At 43.4% G+C, this 21,721-nt stretch overlaps 1 protein-coding gene across 1 annotated transcript in view; it reads left to right on the top strand.

The window, feature by feature from the left end:
- The window catches only part of SLC17A8 (solute carrier family 17 member 8), a gene marked incomplete at both ends in the record, with an annotated part of 56,901 nt that overhangs the window by 12,905 nt on the left and 22,275 nt on the right, over positions 1–21,721 (top strand). The window contains 4 exons of the mRNA XM_080706457.1: positions 8,391–8,643; positions 15,005–15,123; positions 18,856–18,970; positions 20,778–20,865. Of these exons, the coding sequence (XP_080562583.1) occupies positions 8,391–8,643; positions 15,005–15,123; positions 18,856–18,970; positions 20,778–20,865 (575 nt within the window). The remainder of the gene's footprint in view (positions 1–8,390; positions 8,644–15,004; positions 15,124–18,855; positions 18,971–20,777; positions 20,866–21,721) is intronic.

Raw genomic sequence — 21,721 nt, 5'->3', positions numbered from 1 at the left:
CCTCTCTGTCTCTACGTCTAGGTGCTCAAATTCTCTCTTCTTGAAGCAACACCTGTCATTGGATTAGGGTTCGTCATAACCCAGCATGACCTCATCTTAACTTGATGGCACCTGCAAAGACCACATAGCCACATGAGGTCACGTGCACAGGTATTAGGAGTTAGGACTTCAACATATCTTTTTGGGGGACATGATCCAAACCACTTCTCCATGTTCGCAAACTCTCCTGCTGTGATTTGAATGTGCCTCCAAAGTCTTCCTGTGTTCATATGTAATCTCTGAGAGTGTAAATTTAATCTGACTGTGGTCTTTAGAGGTGGAGATTTTGGGAGATCATCAGGATTAGAGAAACTCATTAAGGTGGAGCCCCATGATCAGGTGGTTTTATCAGAAGAGAAAGAGACCAGAAGAGGCACACGGGCATGCGTGTGTGCGCCCTGTCTCTTGTCATGTGGTGTCCTGCACCACTTGGGACTCTGCCAGAAAGAAGGCCATTATCTGATGCGGCCCCTAGACCTGGGCCTCTCAGAACTATGAGCCCAAATAATCCTCGTTATGCCACAGCTAGTCTGTGGTATTATTTTATTAGCAATTAAAAAAAAAACAGACTAAGACACCCTCCTGATCCAACTGTATTACCCACCTCAAATCCAGCATATTGAGGATCCATTTGCAGGCATTCTTTGCTGCTTATACATATCAGTCAGATCCTGCTCCTGCTCTGTGCTGGGATTCAATGCTAATTATCGATCTGGTGGCCAGAGGGAAGGTGGGGATAGACCCTGAAGAACATTAGAAGTTATGAGTAGTTCACCCATCACCAGTGACCAGGTCCTCATTGTTGGATACCTAGTGACAGGTCAAACTGAAGATCTCATCTTCAGGGTCTTCTTCCAAGGACTCCCCACCTCAGGCTTCAGCCCATCAAGCAGGGTCCAGGTGCTGGGGATTAAATTCAGGTCCTTGCTCAGACTAAGCATGAGCTCTGCTACTGAACCATACTCCTATCCTGGAAGAGGTTTTTGTTTTGTGTTGTTTTTGAGACATGGTCTTGCTGGGTTACCTAGGCTGGCCTTAAATTCACTTTCTCCTGTCCTCAGTTTTCTTATTAGCTGGGATTACGGGCATATGTCATAGCACTCTGTTTCTTTTTTTCCCCCTTCCTTCCTTGATTCCTTTCTCATTCCTTCCCTCCCTCCCTTCCTTTAGTTTATCCCTGTGCTCCCCAGGCTGGCCTTGGTGCTCTCTCCTGAGTCCCCAGTAGTAGCTGGGACTACAGTTGTGCTCCACCATGCCTGGCTTTATTTTCTTATCTAAAGTTTATTTTCCCTCTTCTCCCAAATATTTGTATATAACAAAATTCTCTAAGTGCCTCTTAAAGCTTAGTGCAAGGGCCATATTGCATTTTTTAAAATGTAGACACACTTTACATATTAACAGACGGAAGTAGTCTCCGCTTCCATAAAGAAATGTGCTGTATCAACGTTCTCACGTGCGATCAAGAGTTCACTTTAGCTGACATGGTGTCCCAGCCAGGAGAGCATGTTCGGAAGCCCTTGGAGGACCAGGCCTGGATGCTCTGCCTTCAGGAAACAAGCAGCAGAAAACACACTAGATCATACCTCTAGATTGTGCTGGACAAAACACAGATGTCTCCACTGCCTGCTCTTAAGTACCCATAGTAGTTATGACTTGTTCAAGAAATTCTGCCAGAGCAGATATGGAGGAGCAATCGTTTTCACCCTTGCCTTTACCACCATTGCCATTTCTCCTGTACACTGTGTCCTCTTGTTCCTTCTGAATCTTAGTCTCACTTGAGGTGTGTGTGTGTGTGTGTGTGTGGTATGGGGATTGAGTCCAAGGGATTTGTACTTCTGAGCTATATCTCCAGCACTATTTTTTTTTTTAAGTTTTATTTTGAAACAGGGTCTCGCTAGGCTGATGAGAGTCTCAGTACTTGTTGAGCCTGTCCTCGAACCAGCCATCCTCTGTCTCAGCCTCCCAAGTACATTACAGGCATGCAGCACCATGCCTGGCTTTACCAAGTATTTATTTCTGATGTAGCATCTCTTATGCCTGCATTTTAGCCATAGGAAAGCCTAGGGAAAACAGTTTTCTCTGTTGTTCAAGCAAGATTCAGTATCTTTGTGTGTGTGTGTGTGTGTGTGTGTGTGTGTGTGTGTGTGTGTGAGATACTGGGGCTGAAACCCAGGGGCTTTCTACCTCCAGGCTATACTTCCAGACCAATTTTCTATTTTATTTGGAAACAGGGTCTCACTAAGTTGCTGAGAGCCTCACTAAGTAGCTGAGGCTGGCTTCGAACCTACGTGATCCTCCTGTCTCAGCCTCTGAAGTGCGGGGATTACAAGTGTGCACCACCACGCCCGGCTAGATTCAGTATCTTAAGAGGCCACGAAGGCATTGGTCAGCTACAATGATGGCTATCTACTACACTGCTTTGCTCCTGGCCTAATTTTTATTTCTCTATTTTGATAGATGTATGGGTAAATCAAAACGTCTTTCTTCTTCTTAGTTTTAAACTCTAAGAATAAGAACAGTGCAAGAATAATGTTAAGTGGCAACCGAGCTGAGGGTGGAGACTGTCCCTCTGTAAACGGGGAGCCAACTGTAGCCAAAAGAGTGTGGGCCCAACAACTCCAGGTCTTCAGATTTTTCAAAATAAGCCACAAATTCTGTTTTCTTTTTAAATATCTCCTGATTTAAAAAAAAAAAAAACTCCATCAATGAGTCCAAATTCTAAAAAACCTCCATACACACACATTACATCATTCAATAAAAACCAAACATGTCTATGGGCGAGATGTGTCTATGGGCGAGATGTGACTATGGGGTTTTTAATTGTCACCTGTGGCTAAGGATTTTTTTTTTTTTAACTGTCTATGTTATTCCCTGCTGAGGCAGGGAGTATCAACTCTGCTTAAATGAGGAAAACAAAAACAGTGTAGAGGAACACCCCCAAATCTGTGGAACTGTGCTGGGTGACCCTAATCTAATATGATTGGGTATGAGTAAGAGCCATACAATGAGAGGAAATTTGGATATGCAAAGACTCCGGGGTGTGTGCACAGGAAGGGCCGTGTGAAGAGGCAGTGGGAAGGCGGGCATTTGCAAGCCTGGGTCAGAGACTTTCCTTCTACTGGAAGAAGGAAGCAAAGAATAAGACTGACTAGCCCAGTGCAGTGGTGCACACCTGTAATCCCAGTCCTCGGGAGGCTGAGACAGGAGGATGGCAGAGTAGAGGCTGGTCTTGGCAACTTAGTGAGACTCTGTTTCAAAATAAGAAAATTAAATAGGGCTGGGGGTGTAGCTAGGGGGTAGAATGCTGTGGTTTCGATCTCTAATATCAGAAACAACACCTAAAGACTTTGACTACCTCCTCCACTTTAGACACTGTGAGGTTTCTTTGTTTTGCTTTTTTTTTTTTTTTACTAGATATTATATCTCTTAATTCTCAAGGCAATCTTGAGAAATAGGATTTATCCCTATTCTATAGTTTAGAATCCCATTATAACCCTCAGTGACTTAGAACCCTGTTTCAAATTAAAAAATAAAAAGGGCTGAGGGTATAATTCAGAGTTAGAATGCCCCTGAATTCCAATACACAAAAAAATCAGCACTAATAGGATACATTTTATGAACAAATTAAAACCATGTTTTGAGCAGAACTAGAGAGTTAGCTCTTTAAATAAATAATAATTTTAATTTTTTAATTAAAAAAGTTCTGGTGAAAAGCTCATATGTAAGCAAGTGAAAGGGTTTAAAAAACTCCTACAATTATCTGTAAGTTTTTCTCACTTTGTGCTACAAATGTTGACCTAATTACCTATAAAACAAAACAAATCCTTTGCCACAAATGGTAGGAATTGGAAGTAAAAGGTTCCGTAAAGGCTGGTTCGCATATCTCAAGCCAGCAGATCTGAGGGGTTTGGATGCTCAGTGGACAGAGGACAGTAGGCACGCTCTCCCTCGGGTGTAAAGAGCTGGCAGCCCGCAATCTGCAGCTTTCTATATTTGGAGAAACGACAATGATGGATGTCACCCTAAAGAGAATGAAGAATCTTTGATCTGAAAGACTGACCACAGGCAGACAGAAAACCGAATGGGGTAAATAGCTATTATGGATAATTAAAGCCCTCCACTTCTTAAGAAAGTTCTTTTTTGGTCTCTTCTTCTGGAACCCAGGGCCTTGTACATGCTAGGCGAGTGCCCCACCCCTGAGCTGCATCCCAGCCCTCCTACAATTTATTGTATTTTTTGTAGTACTGGGGATTGAACCCAGGGGAATTCTACCTCCAAGATAAACCCTCATCCCTATTATTATTATTATTATTATTATTATTATTATTATTCTTACATGGTACTGAGGATGAAACCCAGGGGCATTCTTCCTCCGAGCTACACCCCCAGCCTTATTTTTTTTTATCCTTTATTTTGAAACAGGGTCTCACTGAGTTACAAAGTGCCTCACTAAGTAGCTGAGGCTATCTGTGAACTGTGATCCTCCTTCTGTTCCAGCCTCCCGGATGCTGGGATTACAAGCATGCGCCACCACGCTGGTGAGATTTTTTTTTTTTTTTTTTAATTTTGAAACATTAGGTTGATGAGGGTCTTGCTATGTTGCTGAGGCTGGTTGCAAACCTGCAATCCTCCTCGTCTCAGCCTTCCCCGTACTGGGATTATAGGAGTGTACCACCACGCTCGGATCCTCCCACAATTTTAATGTTTTTAAGACAAATCAGATCTGACTCTGAGGCCTCTGCCTGCTGGGAATGAAATTTCAGTCATTAATTAAATTTGGTGCTCCCCAGGCTGGGCAAAGGATTCCCGGTGGTTCAGGAGGTCCCTCTAGGTGTTCATCCACATTTGTTCCTGACCTCACGCACAGGTCCCTTGAAGTGATGGCTCAGCTGCCACTATTGGGCAAGGCAAACTGGGTCCCTGTGCCCAAGCCACTCCCTGCAGCTCCCCGCATCTGGCCTCCCACTGGGCAGGGGCGGTGAGGAGGTGCTTCAGGTCGGCAGCCGTAGGTCCTGCCACTCAAGGAGTCTGCACTCTGGGGATGCTTGTCCTTCCTCACTACACGACCCCCCTTCTCCTCATCGCTCTGGGAAGTCTCAGAACATCAAAGATGGTACCGTGCACAAGAGCACGACTGTGTTGGCTCAAGTCCTCTAAGGAGCAGACAGCAAGGCAGGATTAGCTACATGGGAGATTTATCAAGGGAAAAGGGAAGGAACTGGACAAGCTTAGGAGAGCAATCAGACCGCAGAACCAGAGAGTTAGCTGGTTCCAGACTGGCAAGGCTAATGGGGCTTCCTGGAGCCAGTTGCCTGTCAGAGGCCGGCTGTGCTCAGTCCTTGGCAGAGAGCAGCCTATGAAAGCGTGGTCTCCGTGCCAAAACCCAAGCCCTGGTGCACTCAGAGCGCAGCAGCTGGGGCTGCCTCCAATTAGGCTCCTCAGAGCCCATGGTGCCTGAACACATCAGTCCTCATTACCCTTCTTCTGAAGCACCTGCACGCATGGAGAGACGCTGAGCTTATGACAGCTAGCCACTGTATTAACAGCAACAAGAGTAATGTTTACCATTCGCTACTAGAAAGCTCTTTAATGTACAGGTGCTATGATGCACCTCCCGTCATCGTCATTAAGCTACGCTACCAGACAGCTATTATGATTGGCCTATTTTAGATGCTGAATTTCTAATCTCCAGTATTTCAAAATATGATTATATTTGGGGATTGGGTTCCTCCTCCTCCTCCTCCTCCTCCTCCTCCTCCTCCTCCTCCTCCTCCTCCTCCTCCTCCTCCTCCTGTTCTTTTTCTTGTTGTTCTTGTTGTTGTTGTTGTTGTTGTTGTTGTTGTTCTTCTTCTTCTTCTTCTTCTTCTTCTTCTTCTTCTTCTTCTTCTTCTTCTTCTTCTTCTTCCTTCTTCTCCTCTTTCCTCTTCTCCCCCTCCCCTTCCTCCCCTCCTCCTCTTCCTTCTTGTTCTTCTTGTTCTTGTTCTTCTTTCCTTATCTATCTATCTATCATCTCATTAGTTTCTGGGGATTGAATTGAACCCAGGAGAATTTTACCTCCAACCCAGCCATATTTTTTTTAATTTTTATTTTAAAACAGGGTCTTGCTAAGTTGCTGAGGGTCTCAGTACATTGCTAAGACTGGCCTTGATTTGCAGTCTTCCCTCCTCAGACTCTCAAGTACTGGGATTACGGGTGTTCACCACCATGCCCAGCTTGAAAATGGCATCTTTAAAGAGATAATTAAATTAAAATGAGGTCATTGGGGAGGCTCAAATCCAAATGACTGGTATCATCTGGGCACAGGCATACAGACAGCAAAGAGTTATAGGGAGCAGACAGTCATCTAGAAGCGAAGGAGAGAGGCTTCCTAAGAAAGCAGCCCTGCCTACGCCTTCATCTTGGACTTCCGTCTTTCAGAATTGTAGGAAAGTATGTTTCTGCTAAGTTACCCTTTTTGTGGCATGCTGTTATAGAGAGCTCATTCGCTCTTTTACCATTGCTTTTCACTTTGATTTCAACCAAACCCACATCTTCTAGTCACTACGCCTGTGTGTACGTGTGTCTTTCTTCCCCAAGTGCCTAGGAGCTGCGGGAGGTCAGAGAACACGGCACGTTTGTCATTGCTCCCAGCACTTAGCTCCATGCCCAGCACACAGTGCTCGGGAGGTTTCTGGCGGATGGAATCCAGTGTACGTGTTTCTTTGTACATATGTTTTAACTCTTGCCGTAAGAACCTGCCAAGATCACCTTCTGCATGGGTTGGTGAGCAAATTATTTGTGTGTTCAATATTGTTAACTTTTATAATAGATGTTAATTATTAAATTTTATTTTTTATGAAAACTGGTAAGCTTTGCTTATTTTTTTAAACAAAGATTTGGACATTAATTGGGTCAGGGCAGCATCCTCGGAAGAATTATAATATTGAGAAAGGATACAAACACCTCCTTTTTATAGTTGACAGTGTTTAGTTTGCCTGATTATTCTGTGTGTGTGTGTGTGTGTGTGTGTGTGTGTGTGTGTATGTGTGTTTGCAGTACTGGGGAATGAACCCAGAGGCATTGCACCTCTGAGCTACACCCCTAGCCCTATTTTTTTTTTTTTTTTAAATTTTGAATGGTTTCACTAAGTTGCAGAGGGCCTCACTAAGTAGCTGAGGCTGGCCGCAAACCTGCAATCCTCCTATCTCAGCCTCCCAAGCACTGGGATTACAAGCGTGTGCCACCATGCCTGGTTTACTTTTTTTTTTTTTATTGAAAAGAGTACATTTACTCTAATGAACATGCGCAGTCTGAATTTGTAGAAATCAGTGGAAAGTCCTACCATTTGGATCAGAGATGCCAGAGGATCACCTCCTTAGAAGAACCACCTAAGGATAAAGGACAGGAACCAAACCTCTGCTTAGGAAAGGCCTTAAGATATTTTAATTAAGATTCAGAAAAAAGCCGGGCGTGGTGGCACACGCTTGTAATCCCAGCATTCGGGAGGCTGAGACTGGAGGATCGCGGTTCGCGGACAGCCTCAGCTACTTAGTGAGGCCCTCTGCAACTCAGTGAGACCCGGTTTCAAAATAAAGAATAAAAAATAGGGCAGGGGGTATAGCTCGGAGGTCAAATGCCCTGGGATCCATCCCCAGACCCGCAAAAAAAAAAAAAAAAAAAAAAAAAAAAAAGAATCGCAGATTGTTTGCTTTTTTTCTTGCCTACCCTTCTAGCAAGCTTCAATTGATGCTAAGATTAAGGTTGAAGCTGGTCACGCTGTGTGGATGACCCACTACTCTTTCAGTGGGAGATTCAGAGGAGCGTATTATAAGGGAATTGACTCTGAATTTGGGCTTGCATCCCACCTCAAACGAGTTTTCCTCCCCTATAAAATGGCACAATAAGCTGGGTGTGGCGGCACACACCTGTAATCCTAGTAGGTGGGAGTCTGAGACAGGAGGATTGCAGGTTCAAGGCCAGACTCAGCAACTTAGTGAGACCTTGTTGCAAAATAAAAAATAAAATTGGACTAGTATGTGTAGCTTGGGGGTAGAATATCCCTGGGTTCAATCCCCAATACCCAAAAATAAAAACAAAACAAAATGGCATGATAACGCTACCTGTCTCGCGGGGTTGTTATGAAAGATAAATGATTTAATGCTCCAGAAAGTCCAATGAGCTATCTAGAGCATCAGTAACTTGGCCACTATGACCGACTTTCATAATGATGATAATAATAATAACTGTGCAGGCTGCATCCTACTTCAGGATTTCCTTTATTTCCCCCCTTCTTTAATATACTTTTTGTTTAGTATCCTTTTTTTTTTCCTTTCTGATCCTGGCCTATCTTTTCTATTCTTTTTCCAATGTAGAAAAATCGATGGGACAAACGCAGAAGAAGACCCCATTGAACTGAATGAAGAGGGCAGGCCGGTGCAGACGAGCCGGCCCCGGCCCCCGCTCTGCGACTGCCGCTGCTGCGGCCTCCCCAAGCGCTACATCATCGCCATCATGAGCGGGCTGGGATTCTGCATTTCCTTTGGGATTCGGTGCAATCTTGGCGTTGCTATCGTGGAAATGGTCAACAATAGCACCGTGTACGTGAATGGGAAGCCGGAGATTCAGGTCGGTATCAACCCAGGGCAGGAGCTTGGTTTTGGCCATAGCTGCGCCAGCGCTCTGCTGCATGCGAGAAGGAATGCACTGAGATTCATTCACTGATGTGCCGGGAGCACAGAGCGACTACCATGTGCCGGACACCGTGAGAGGTGATGGGGAGAGATGGCCACGGGGACGGGGCCCTCCGGTTCACTGCATGGAGACATGCAGGGAGTCATGACAGTCTGGGGTTCTAGGTAATATGCTGGGTTGTACAGGATCCTGGGGCTCATCCGGGACAAGGTCTAGCTTAGACTTCGATATTGTAAAAGAATTCCCAGAGAAGGTGATGGCTGGTCCATAGAGAGTTTTGGTGAGGTGGGAAGAAGAATGTTGAAAGCAAAAGGGTTATCATGTGTGAAGGACTGTTAGGGAGAGAGAGATAGAATGAGATAGAAAACAGCTACTGTACTGTGCTTTAAAGATTGAGACACGAGCGTTTCACTCTTCTATGCCATGAACACTTTTGACAACTTGGTGATGACTAATGTACTTTTTGCTAAAGATTGTGTGTGTGTGTGTGTGTGTGTGTGTGTGTGTGTGTGTGTGTGTTCTGTGTTACTAAGGATTGAACTCAGGGTGTTCAACCACTGAGCTATACCACCAGCTCTATTTGATTTTAATTTTGAAACAGGGTCTTGCTAAGTTGCCGAAGCTGTCCTTGAACCTGCAGTCCTCCTGTCTCAACCTCCCCAAGTACTGTAATCTCAGTACTTGGTTACAGGTGCCACCATGCCTGGTGAAGATAATTTTTAAATTCTTCATTTAAAATACAAAGGATTATAGAGAAAGCCAATGATATTAAAATTGATATAAAATATTCAAAAATCAAATTTGTGATATAAAGAACCAGGTGTTAAGGCAAACGCCAATAATCCCAGTACTTGGGAGTCTGAGAAAAGAGGTTCAAGGACAGCCTCAGTAACACAGCAAGACTCTCAGTAACCTAGTGAGACCCTGTTTTAAAACAAAAAATAAAAAGGGCTGGGGCTATAGCTTTGAGATAGAATGCCCCTGGATTCAATTCCCAGTACCTTCCTCTCCCCACTCACCCCTAAATTGTGATATAGAAAGATAAGGGCTTCTTGCCCAGCGTGGTAGCGCACGCTTGTAATCTTCATGCTTGGGAGGTGGAGACAGGAGGATCACACAGGTTCGAAGCCAACCTCGCTGGCTTAAGAGACCCTGTTTCCAAAGGAAAAAATAAAAAATAAAAAATAGGTGCCTGGAAGTGTAGCCCGGAGGTAGAAGGGTTTCCAGGAACCTCAGTACCACCAAAAAAAAAAAAAAAAAAAAAAAAAAAAAAAAAAAAAATGGGCTTCTTTATTAACATATCAGATGACTAAATCTAGCTGTGGGTCTAAAAATATCACTATAATTTTAAATTTGAAGTATAAATGATAGCTTGAAATAGTGGCAACAACTATAATATGATTTGAACATATTTATGGTTGCTGCTAGTGATGGAGTCACAAGTATCAGTAATACTATAGTGGCTGTTTGCCTAGCTTCATAATTGCAAAAAATGTTAAATGTAAGTGAACTGTCAGTGAAAATAAAGGTACTGACTTTTTCCCATCCAGATTCACAGATTCACAAGATTCTCTCCATAGACTGCAGGCTGAGAACTCTCTGTAGGAAGGCAGAGAGCATCTAGAGATGGAGGCAGTGAAGTAAACAGGGGCCAGGACACAGGCCTGGCAATGATGCAGGAAGCTGTGGATGGGATTCAGGGGAGAGGCTCCCAGCATGATGGCTGCCCAATGGGAGGAGGTCGGGTTGAAGTGAGACCAGACTGGAGGGCGTGGCTCAGTTCAAAGGCAGTTGTAGACACTAGCACGCATACTCTGATGTGATGTAGTAAAACTATTTTGTGAATCACTACAAATATAAAACCTGGTGTACTTTTTTTTTTTTTTTTGCGGTACTGGGGATGGAACCCAGGGGCATTCTACCTCTGAGCTACACCCCCTCAGCCCTAATTTTTAGTCTTTTTAGTTTTTGAAACAGGATCTCACTGAGTTGCAAAGGGCCTCCCTAAGTAGCTGAGGCTGTCCTCGAACCATGATTCTCTGGATTCAGCCTCCCGAACGCTGGGATTACAAGCGTGTGCCACCATTCCCATTCTGGTGTACTTCTTAAATGATTGACATAGGAGATGAGTTGAGGTTACAGGAGAAAAAACAAAACAAATGGAAGTGTGTGCCTTGCCGAGCATTTGCCCTGAAATGACTATGGCAGGAATCTGTCCATTTGCAGAGAGGCACCTAATAGTTCTCTGGGCCCCAAGTACATTTGCAGAAATGTTTAGAGGAGATTTTCCCACATGGGTGTGTGGAAATTCACTGCTCTAGGCTGTACTTTGATGAAGATGTTGCTTGACATGAGCCTGGACGGTTTCATGCCACCTTCCAAGTCAGGGACGTGGGATGCAGTTGTTTCCTGGCCTGACTTGAAGGCTGGATGCACTCTTTCATGCCACATCTATTAGCATCTCCTGGAACAATCTCCTGCCAAACACTGGCTTGGGAAAATTTGATGGTGGTCCATTAAAAAGAGGTCTTCAGTTGGCTTTCAGGCTTTTTTTTTTTTTTTTTTTTTTTTTTAGAGATTATTCTGCCAGAGTTAAATAGCTCCATGGAGATTCTTCTAACTAGTCTCTTTTGATGCCATAGCTGAATTTGTCCTAAAATAATATCCTGTTTTTTTTTTCCTGCGGGGGAGGCTGGGGGGCAGGATAGAGGTAGAGGAGCATGTCATGTATTTTTGAAAAAATAAAGAATGATGTATATTAGTGAGGGTTCAGATGTGTATCACATGCATTCTTTCGGCCTTTTGTGAGCAAGGCCAGCTAATTAAAACATGTCTGCTGAGGCCCAGATCAAAATGAGATGCTGTTTTTTTTTCATTTGTTTGTTGCCTGAAAAGATAGGCCTAGGTCAACAGAGTCTGCTTTGAGGCATATAGAAAAGACATTTTGATAAACCCAAGGAAAAATGCTAGTGCGTGCTGTCTGGTTTCTATGATTTTGTCCTCTGGTGGCTTGGAGGAACCGATTAAGATCTCAAATATGCTTTACAGAGTTTTCTCCAACCTCAAAAGTAGGACTTTTGTAGCATTTCAGAGGCTTGAACAACTCCAATTGTATCAGGTTATTTCCTTTTTGTCCAAATAGAACAAAACTTGGATATCTGCTGAGCATGTTCCACAGGATGGCAAAGTGCTCTGAATGGCTGGTGTGTGTGTGTGTGTGTGTGTGTGTGTGTGTGTACATACACACATTTTTTTTTTTTTTTTTGTGGTACTGGGGATGGAACCCGGGGGCATTCTACCCCAGAGATTACAGTCCCAGCCCTATTTTTTATTCTTTATTTTGAAACAGGGTCTCACAGAGTTGCAAAGGGCCTCACTAAGTAGCTGAGGCTGGCGGTGAACTGTGATCCTCCTTTTTCAGCCTCCCAAATGCTGGGATTACAAGTGTGCACCACCATGCCTAGAAACACATTTTTTTTGTCTCTTTTTGTTGGTACAAAATTAGATATTTTACATTGAGCTATTTTGGAATCCTCCTTTTCAAAAAGGGAGAGAACATGGCATGGTGGCATATACCTGTAATTCCAGTGCTTTTGGAAGGCTAAGAGAGGAGATCACAGATTTGAAGCCAGCCTCAGCAATTTAGTGAGACTCTCAGCAATTTAGTAAGATCCTGCTTTAAAAAAAAATTAAAAGGGCTGGGGGTGTAGCTTGAAGGTAGAATCCCCTTGGGTTCAATCCCTAGTACCAGAAAAAAAAAATGAGAGAAGTAAGCAGTATGAATAGGTAGGTCTTTCAAATATATATATGTTTATATATGTATATTATATGTATATATATGTTTATATGTATATATACTTGACTTGTAGAATGTAGATTACATTATACTCTCTCTCTCTCTCTCTCTCTCTATATATATATATATATATATATATATATATCCTACATATATATGTAGTCTACATTCTACAAGTGATATTAAGGGTATTTTAGCTGATATGTGGGTAGTCACTAGAATAGTGTCTGGAATATGGTAAGCAAAAAGGCTACTGAAGGCTGATAAATCTTGTGACGATTTCTCATTACTCTCAGGAAGAGTCCAGAGTCCTGCGCCTGAATCACGAGTCCTGGAGAGTTAAGAGAATAGGCTCTGAATTGGCCAGACCTGCTTTCAAATGTGACTGCTATTTATTAGCTCTGGGGCCTTGAGCATGTTGCCCTGTGTCCTGGCAGCGTTGCTGGTTCCACAGAATAGACGTGCAGTAAAATCATTTCAGGTTTAAAAGGGGTTGCCACAGGCCTGAAGGGGAAGGTTTTTCTCTTTTCTTTTCTTTTCTTTTCTTTTCTTGTCTTGTCTTGTCTTGTCTTGTCTTGTCTTTTCTTTTCTCTTCTCTTCTCTTCTCTTCTTTTATTTTCTTTTTTGTACTAGGGATGGAACCCAGGGACATTCTACCTCTGAGCTACACCCCAGCCCTATCTTATTTAGAAGCAGGGTCTCGCTAAGTTTCTGAGGCTGGTCTTGAGCCTATGATCTTCCTGTCTTAGCCTCCCAGGTACTGGGATTACAAGTGTACACCGCCATGCCCAGCTTAATTTTTAATGTTTTAAAATTTCATTGTGATAAGAGTGTTAAACACGAGAGCTATCCTCTTCAGTTTTTAAGTGTGATTACTGTGGACTATCCAGTGCTGTATAACAGCATCCTAGAGCTTATTCATCTTGTTGGGCTGAAACTTTATTAAGCCCATCACTTAGTAGCTCCCCATTTTGTCCCCGGCCCCTGGCAACTACCATTCCACACTTTGACTCTGAATCTGACTGTTCTAGAGACTTTGTGGAAGCGGAGTCATGCAGGATTTGTCCTTCTGTGACTGCTTATAGCTCTTAGCATAATGTCCTCCAAGTTCATCCAACTTGTTGCATATTATAGGATTTCTTTTTTTAAAAGGCTGAGTAGTATTCCATTAAGTGAATATACTACATCTTCTTTATCAACTCACCCGTCAGTGGACATTCAGATTGTTTCCATATCCTGGCTAGTCAGCATGAGGATGCAGGTATCTTTGAGATCCTGATTTCAGTTCTTTTGGCTAAATACCCAGTAATGTGATTGCTGAATCATATTTAGAGTTCCTTTTTTAAGTTTTTGAGAAATTTCTACACTGTTTTCCATAGTTACTGAACAATTTTACATCCCACCAACAGTATATAAAGGCTCTAGTTTTCCACTGTCTTGCCAATACTTGTCTTTTTGTCTGTTTTGATCATTGCCATCTTAATAGGTATGAGGTAATATCTGCTTGTGGTGTTTTTCTGTTGTTTTGTTTTATTTGAACTGGCATTTGAACCCTGGGGGGTCATTCAACCTTTGAGCAACATGCCTATACTCTTTTAATATTTTCTTTTTTGTTTTGGAACAGGGTCTCAATAGCTTGCTAAAAGTTTCATTACTTTGCTGAGGCTGTCCTCTAAGTCCTCTAACCTGCAATCCTCCTGTTGTCTCAGCTTCCCAAGAACTGAGGTTACATGTCACATGCCTGGCTTTCGTTGTGGATCTGACTTGCATTCCCCTGATGATCAGTGACATGGGCCATCTTTTCATACAGATGTTGGCCATGTGCATGTCTTCTTTGGACAAATGTTTATTCAAGTTCTTGGTCCTCCATTACAATTTCATGGGGTCTTGATGATGATGAAAGTCATGTCTCAGAAGGCCCAGGGACTCCTTTAGGGTATCATGTCTTTCAGAGAAGACAGGAGCACCATCCCCTTAGAGAGAAAGGCAATAAAAGAAACCACGTGGTTGACATTTAGCAGCAGCAGGAAGCAGGTAGAATGGGTTTTATTATCATCATAAAGAAACGAGAGACTTAATACCCTCAGGCCCTTTGTACTCATACAGAACTGGTATCTGAATAACCTAGTAAATAACCCAGTAACCCTAGAACTTAATTATTTTTATTTTTTGTTTTCTTCACAAGTTGTTCTGTTTTCTCCTTAGCACTCCTCACTGTGTGGTATGCCACATTTAATTATATTTATATTACATATATAGAGACTGTACACCTTTTGTTCATATATCTCTCTTACGAGAAGGCGAGATTCATTAGAGCAAGAACTCTCGATCGCTGCCTTCGCTGCTATATCCCGAGTGTGCAGGATGCCTTCTGGAAATGTTTGTTGAATGAAGGAAGGAAAGAAGGGCCTTATAGGGTTACTGTGTGGGATCGGCAGTGAAAAACGGCAGCTGGGTGTTTCCTTACCGACACAGCTATCTCTGATTTCTCAATTCCAGACGGCATCGTTTAACTGGGATCCAGAGACAGTGGGCCTCATCCATGGATCTTTCTTCTGGGGTTATATTGTGACGCAAATTCCAGGAGGTTTCATTTCAAACAAGTTTGCTGCTAACAGGTGAGATAAATTAATGGGAGTGCCGCACAGGCTAGAATGTGGCTCTGTTCCTTTAGAAAAACTACATAGTTGGTTCTCAGTTTGGGGTGCAGGATTAAAAAAAAATAGGAACCATCAGGATGGGTGTGATTTGGAGACATGAATCCCACATGATCTCAGTCTAGTTTTTTTTTTTTTTTTTGTGGTACTGGAGATTGAACCCAGGGAGCATTCTACTTCTGAGCTACACCCCCAGCCCTACTTTATTTTTTAATTTATTTTAATTAATTTATGTTTTGGTGGTACTGGGGGGTGGAACCCAGAGGCTTTCTACCTCTGGGCTATACTCCCAGACCTATTTTCTATTTTATTTGGAAATAGGGTCTCACTAAGTTGCTGAGAGCCTCATAAGTAGCTGAGGCTGGCTTTGAACCTATGTGATCCTCCTGTCTCAGCCTCCCAAGGGTGGGGATTACAAGCGTGTGCCACCATGCCTGGCTTATTTATTTATTTTTTTTTGAAACGGGGATTTTTTTTTTTTTTAAGTTGCTGAGGGCTGGCCTCAAACCTGTGATTCTCCTGTCTCAGTCTCCCAAGTACTGAGACTACAGATGTGGGCCACTGTACCTGGCTACGATCTCATTCTTAATAGTATTTTTTTTTTTTTTTTTTGGTGGTGGTACTGGGGTTCCTGAAAGCCCTTCTACCTCTGGGTTACACTCCCAGACCAATTTTTATACTTTTTTTTTTTTTAATTTGGAAACAGGAAACAGGGTCTCTTAAGCCAGCGCGGCTGGCTTCGAACCTGCACGATCCTCCTGTCTCTGCCTCCCAAGCACGGGGATTACAAGTGTGTGCCACCATGCCTGGCGAGTTTTTTTTTTTTTTTTTAATTTGATTTCTAACCAATGAAATTTGGTTAGAAATCACTTGCAGCTCATTAAATGATTATGTAAATAAAGAACAATGAACTCCGAGGCAGGAGAGTGGTCCCTGGCCCTTCACAGGCTCACAGAGTTGCCTCTATTGAGTCACTTTCACTCCTTCTCTGGGGCTCAATTTCCTCCTTTGTGACATCCAACATGGTACTAAATTGTGTTTTAGTTCCCTCCGACCAATGATGTCCTATGATCCTGTGTGTTACGTTAATGTCACCAAGTACCATACAGGTTCTGGCATGTGGCATGTGAGGGGCTTGCCTCTAGACTGCAAGATGATTCTATGAGGCCCTTGAAACTATGGTGGGTGTTTTAGCCAGTAAGTGTCTAGTAGCAGAATGAACTGTTTCAGAAACCAGTGAGTTCTCTGTCACTAGAGGTATTCAAGCAGAAGAAGATGGCCACTTGGGGGAGATGTTGTAGAGTGTATTATGTACCAGAAAAGGAGTGTACTACATATTTCCAGGTCACTTTCAATGTATTTCTTAAATGACCTTGGATTAATCAATTTAATGAAGTATATTACATTTTATAAAGCAGTATCTTCAATAAAAGTATAAAAAGCAGTATTTTTCAGATTCTGAAATATAACTCATTAGATGGTTGTGAAATCAATCTAGTGATCTACCAATGAGCATTCTTTTAGAAAGAAAGAAAATCAGAAGATAATAAAATAGAATAAAACAGAATAGAATATACTGAGTGCATTGCATGTACGGGTAGATACTGGTTCAATTTATAATTGAGTGTATGAGCCAGGTGTGGTGGTGGCACACTTGTAATCCCAGCGCTGGGGAGGCTGAGACAGGAGGATCGCTCAGGTTTGAAAACAGCCTCAGCTATTTAGTGAGACTCTAGGCAACTTAGTGAGACCCTGTTTCCAAATAAAAATATAAAATAGATCTGAGAGTGTCGCCCGGAGGTAGAAGGCACCTGGGTTCCATCCCCAGTACCAAAAATAAATAAATAAATAAATACATAAATAAATAATTGAGTGTATGAATATAGATAGACTAGACTGCAATGAGAAATGTGTGTTAAAGTTAGGGTCAAAAAGTTAGTTGGATGTGGTAGTGTACATCTGTAATCCCAGTACTTGGGAGACTGAGACAGGAGGGTCCCAGGCTCAAGGCCAGCAGTATACAGTAAGCTGGTGAGATCCTATTTCAAAATAAAAAATAAAACAGGGCTGAGGGTATAGCTCAGAGGTAGACTGGTCCTGGGTTCAATTCCTAGTATCACAAAAAGAAGAAAAGGGAAAAAAATGTTTGAAAGCCACTACCATAAAATCTAATTATGGCCAGGCATGGTGGTGCATGCTTGTAATCCCAGCACTCAGGAGGCAGAGACCTGAGGATTGCTGTTTGCAGACAGTCTCAGCTACTTAGCAAAGCCCTTCACAACTCAGTGAGACCCTGTGTGAAAAACAAAAAGAATTAAAAAATAGGACTGGGGGTGTAGCTCAGGGGTACAATGCCCCTGGGTTCCATCCCTGGTACCACAAAAAATCTAATTATATATAAGCACGACTGTCCTTCTTATGTTCTTGTCTAATTTGTATCTTTTAATTATTGTTATTTATCTATTGTACTGGTAATGGATCCCAGGGCATTCTCTCTCTGAGCTATACCTCCAGCCTGATTTTATTCTTTTATTTTGTAACAGGGCATCACTAAGTTGCAGAGGGCCTCACTAAATTGCTAACACTGGCTGTGCACCTGTCATCCTTTCTCAGCCTCCCAAGCACTGGGATAACAAGTATGCACTGCCACACCAGCTTATATATTGTATTTTTGAAAAGTGATCAAAAGAGCTGGGCATGGTGGTACATACTTGTAATCCTAGTACTTGGGAGGCGGAGACAGGAAGATTGCAGATTCATGGCCAGCCTCAGCTACTTAGTGAGACCCTGTTTCAAAATAAAGAATAAAAAATAATGGGGCTGGGGAGTGTAGCTCAGAGGTAGAATGCCCCTGAGTTCAGTCCCTAGCACTGAAAAAAAAAAAGTGATCAAAAGAGTTGGATATGATGGCATATACCTGTAATCCTAGCACTTGGGACACTGAGACAGGAAGATCGCAGGTTTGCAGTCAGACTTTCAGCAACCTAGCAAGATCTGGTTTCAAAATAAAAGTAAAAAATAAATTTGGGGATGTAGTTCAGAGGCTGAATGTCCCTGGGTTCAATCCCCGGTAAACACACACACACACACACACACACACACACACACACACACACACACACACAGTGATCAAAGAGTAGCTACTACTGTCTCCTTGGTTACTGTTTACACCTCTTCTCTAAAAGCAATCACGTATAATTTCCCAGCATGCAAAATGGTTGAAGTATCCTTAACATGTGGGAGAAGGGAAGAAAATGCTGCCCGGTCTTTTTCACAGGACACACTGGGCCAGCAGGAAGAGAAGGTGGTGTTGGGGGCTAAGACAAGTCCACAGCTTACCCTGTGCTTGGTGGATCCCAGGTCCAAATGCTTCCTGGACAGTCAGCATCCCTGTGTACTGAGCACTGTGGGGAGCAGAGGCAAGTCATTCTGTAACTTTCTAGGACATCCCTCAGGCAGACATCTCTGTGCTGCCATCAATATGTCCACAATTGGCCCATGGACTGCAACTTGGGAATCAAGGCAGCTGGAGAGTCTAGTCGGGGCACACCGGACCCTTAACACAACATCTATATCCCCGAATTTGTTTCTCTTAATTTTCCTAAATATTTTTCACGAACTGGTAGGTTTGTTTCTGATGGGTAACCCAAGTGCCTCCTCCACTATCGATCACACAGAGCTTTGGTATCCTAGGGTCTTCGGAGCTGCCATCTTCTTAACATCAACTTTGAACATGTTCATCCCTTCTGCCGCCAGAGTGCATTACGGCTGTGTCATGGGCGTCAGGATTTTGCAGGGTCTCGTGGAGGTAGGAGATACACCTGCCTGATGTTTTTTGATATTGCCAGAGACAGCATGGCCCTTTAGAAAATTCAGATTCTGAAGAAAACCTCCTTTACTCAGTATTCCTGTTTCCAATCTTGTCTTGCTATCCCAGCTCTCTGGTGATGGGTGCTGCAACTGTGAATATTTTAGTGAAACTGCTTTTGTGTGGTGTCAGCTTTGTACACAATAAAGGACCATGTGCTCCATAGTGATCTTAGAGATAATTTAATACAACCCCCTTTATCTTCATAGAGGATGGAATTGAAAGCTCCAAACCTATGGTTCCCATAGCAAGAGACATCTTTCCTTTAGTGAAAGTGATTTAAATGCATTTTGTTAAAAAATATGAGCTGGGTGGGCTGGCACATGGCTGTAATCCCAGTACTTGGGAGGCTGAGGCAGGAGGATTGCAGGTTTGAGATCAGCCTCAGCAATTTAGTGCGTCTCTCAGAAGGAAACCTAGTGAGACCCTGTTTCAAATGACAAAACAAAAAGGCCTGACAATGTAGCACAGAGGTAGGATGCTCCTGGGTTCAATCCCCAGTTAAACAAACAAACAAACAAACAAAAAACCAGCCTATAAATGGATGTGGCCTGGTGTGGAGATTTAATTTGCTGGAAGGAGCAGCATGATTTAAAACCAGGAGGCAAACAATTTGAGTTTTGCAGGCCTTGTCTATTGCAGCTGCCCATGCCCAAAGCTGCCATTATTGTTCAAACGGGCCACAGACACTGTGGAAACAGATGGGCGGGCTGCGATCCATTCACACTTTTTGGATCCCGAGAGTTTGAATTTCACATGATTCTTATGTGCCATAAAGTATTATCTTCTTCTGATTTTTTTTTCTTGACCACTTTATAAACCTTACAGGCCACACAAAAACAGATGGTGGGTCAAACTGGGTCATATTTACCAACTGCTGATGTACAGCCATGTTTCCCAAACCCTGACATTCACCTCTAACCTTCACCATGTGAAGCCTGTACAACTTGTCTATTTGCCTATTGTTTGTTCCTAGATCAACTCACTTCAAAAGCAAAACTGCAAACCCTTGTTCTTAGCAACAGTTATCTTTGAAGTCATGGGTTTGATGTGGCCCATTACCTGTTTATCTAAGGCTTACTAGAAGATGTAACAATTAAAATTCAGCGTGTAGATTGTCACTATATCTCAAATCCAACTTGACTCCCACTAGAGACACACCCACCATTCTTAAGAAAGTAATGGGGACATAGACCATCCTTCAGGTAAAATGTAGGCCAGGCAGTTAAGATTGGGAGCTGTGGAAAGCCCTGAGTCAGGATAGCTGAGTGATGCTGGGTAGTGTCTATCTCAGCCTGCTTGGGCTTCTATAGTGGAACATCAGAAACGATATACATTTATTGCTCACTGTTCTGGAGGCTGAAAGTCCAAAAGTCAGGTACCCGCAGACTCAGTGTCTGGCGAGGGACCGCATTCTGGTTCACAGACAGCCGTCTTCTGTCCACGTGCTCAACGGGCAGGAAGGGCTCGGATGCTCCCTGGAGAGGACGCTACCTTCAAGCCCTAATCACCTCCCCAAGGCCCATCTCCCAGTCCCATCTCACTGGAGCTGAGGTTTTAACACAGGAATCTGAGGGACACACACACACACACACACACACACACACACACACACATTTTCAATCTATAGCCGTGTGTATCGATTAGGTGTTTGTGTTATAGCCAGTGTGAAGAAACAGCATCCATGTTTTAAACACAAACGGAAGTTGCAGTCACATGTAATCATCGGTTTGCAACCCTCTGCCAGGGCGTGACTTACCCAGCCTGCCACGGGATGTGGAGCAAGTGGGCGCCCCCGCTGGAGAGAAGCCGCCTGGCCACCACTTCCTTTTGTGGTAAGTGCATTTGAATCTTAACATGCCTCATTTAGTGATTTTTTTTTTTTTTTACTTCAAGTAACTGAAGACCCTATCAAGAGGCTTAAAAAAAAAGAATCTATTTTTCTCACATAACAGAATCCCAAGGGGGAGTGGTCGCTGCGGCTGGTTCTGGGGCTCAGTGGCCCATCCGGACACTCTCTGCTTTGTGGTGCTCAGCGTGGTAGCTTCTCCTTCGCGTGCTCACTCCATCTGACCTTTTGATCAGGAAAGCAGAAGCTCTCTCCAGGCCCCTAGCAGGCTTCCACTCGCATTTCCTGGCTCCTAAGGGTGCCACAGGCTTTCGACAACACTGGGAAAGCATGTGCCTGGCTTCTCCAGCCTCTGCAGTAGAGAAGGGCAAGGTAGGGGCTTGGAAATGGCTGTTGGATTAACCAACAAAGGATGTTTGCCAAGGACAAAGTGTAAGAGATGTGCTAGGGCTCTTCTTTTTATAATGAAACCAAAGTCAGCTGCTGGCCAAGGTCACTACCTAGTGGAGGTAGAAGAGACCAGCTGACTCCAGATGTGAACTTTCCTCACTAATACTACACACATGGTCACAGAGGTAGCTAGATTCATTGTTGCCATCACATGACAGATAAAATTGGAGTCCAAAGCCGGATGTGGTGATGCACCCTTGTCATCCCAGCATTCGGGAGGCTGAGACAGGAGGCTGAGACAGGAGGACCGCGGTTCGCAGACCGCCTCAGCTACTACTTAGTGAGGCCCTCTGCAACTCAGTGAGACCCTGTTTCAAAATAAAGGATATAAAATAGGGCTGGGGTGTAGCTTGGAGGTAGAATGCCCCTGGGTTCCATCCTCAGTACTGCAA

This window comes from Muscardinus avellanarius (assembly GCF_963383645.1).
Source record: "Muscardinus avellanarius genome assembly, chromosome: 11".
Classification (NCBI taxonomy): domain Eukaryota; kingdom Metazoa; phylum Chordata; class Mammalia; order Rodentia; family Gliridae; genus Muscardinus; species Muscardinus avellanarius.
Note: the sequence above shows the minus strand (reverse complement) of the source record. Positions and strands in the feature narration are given on the sequence as shown.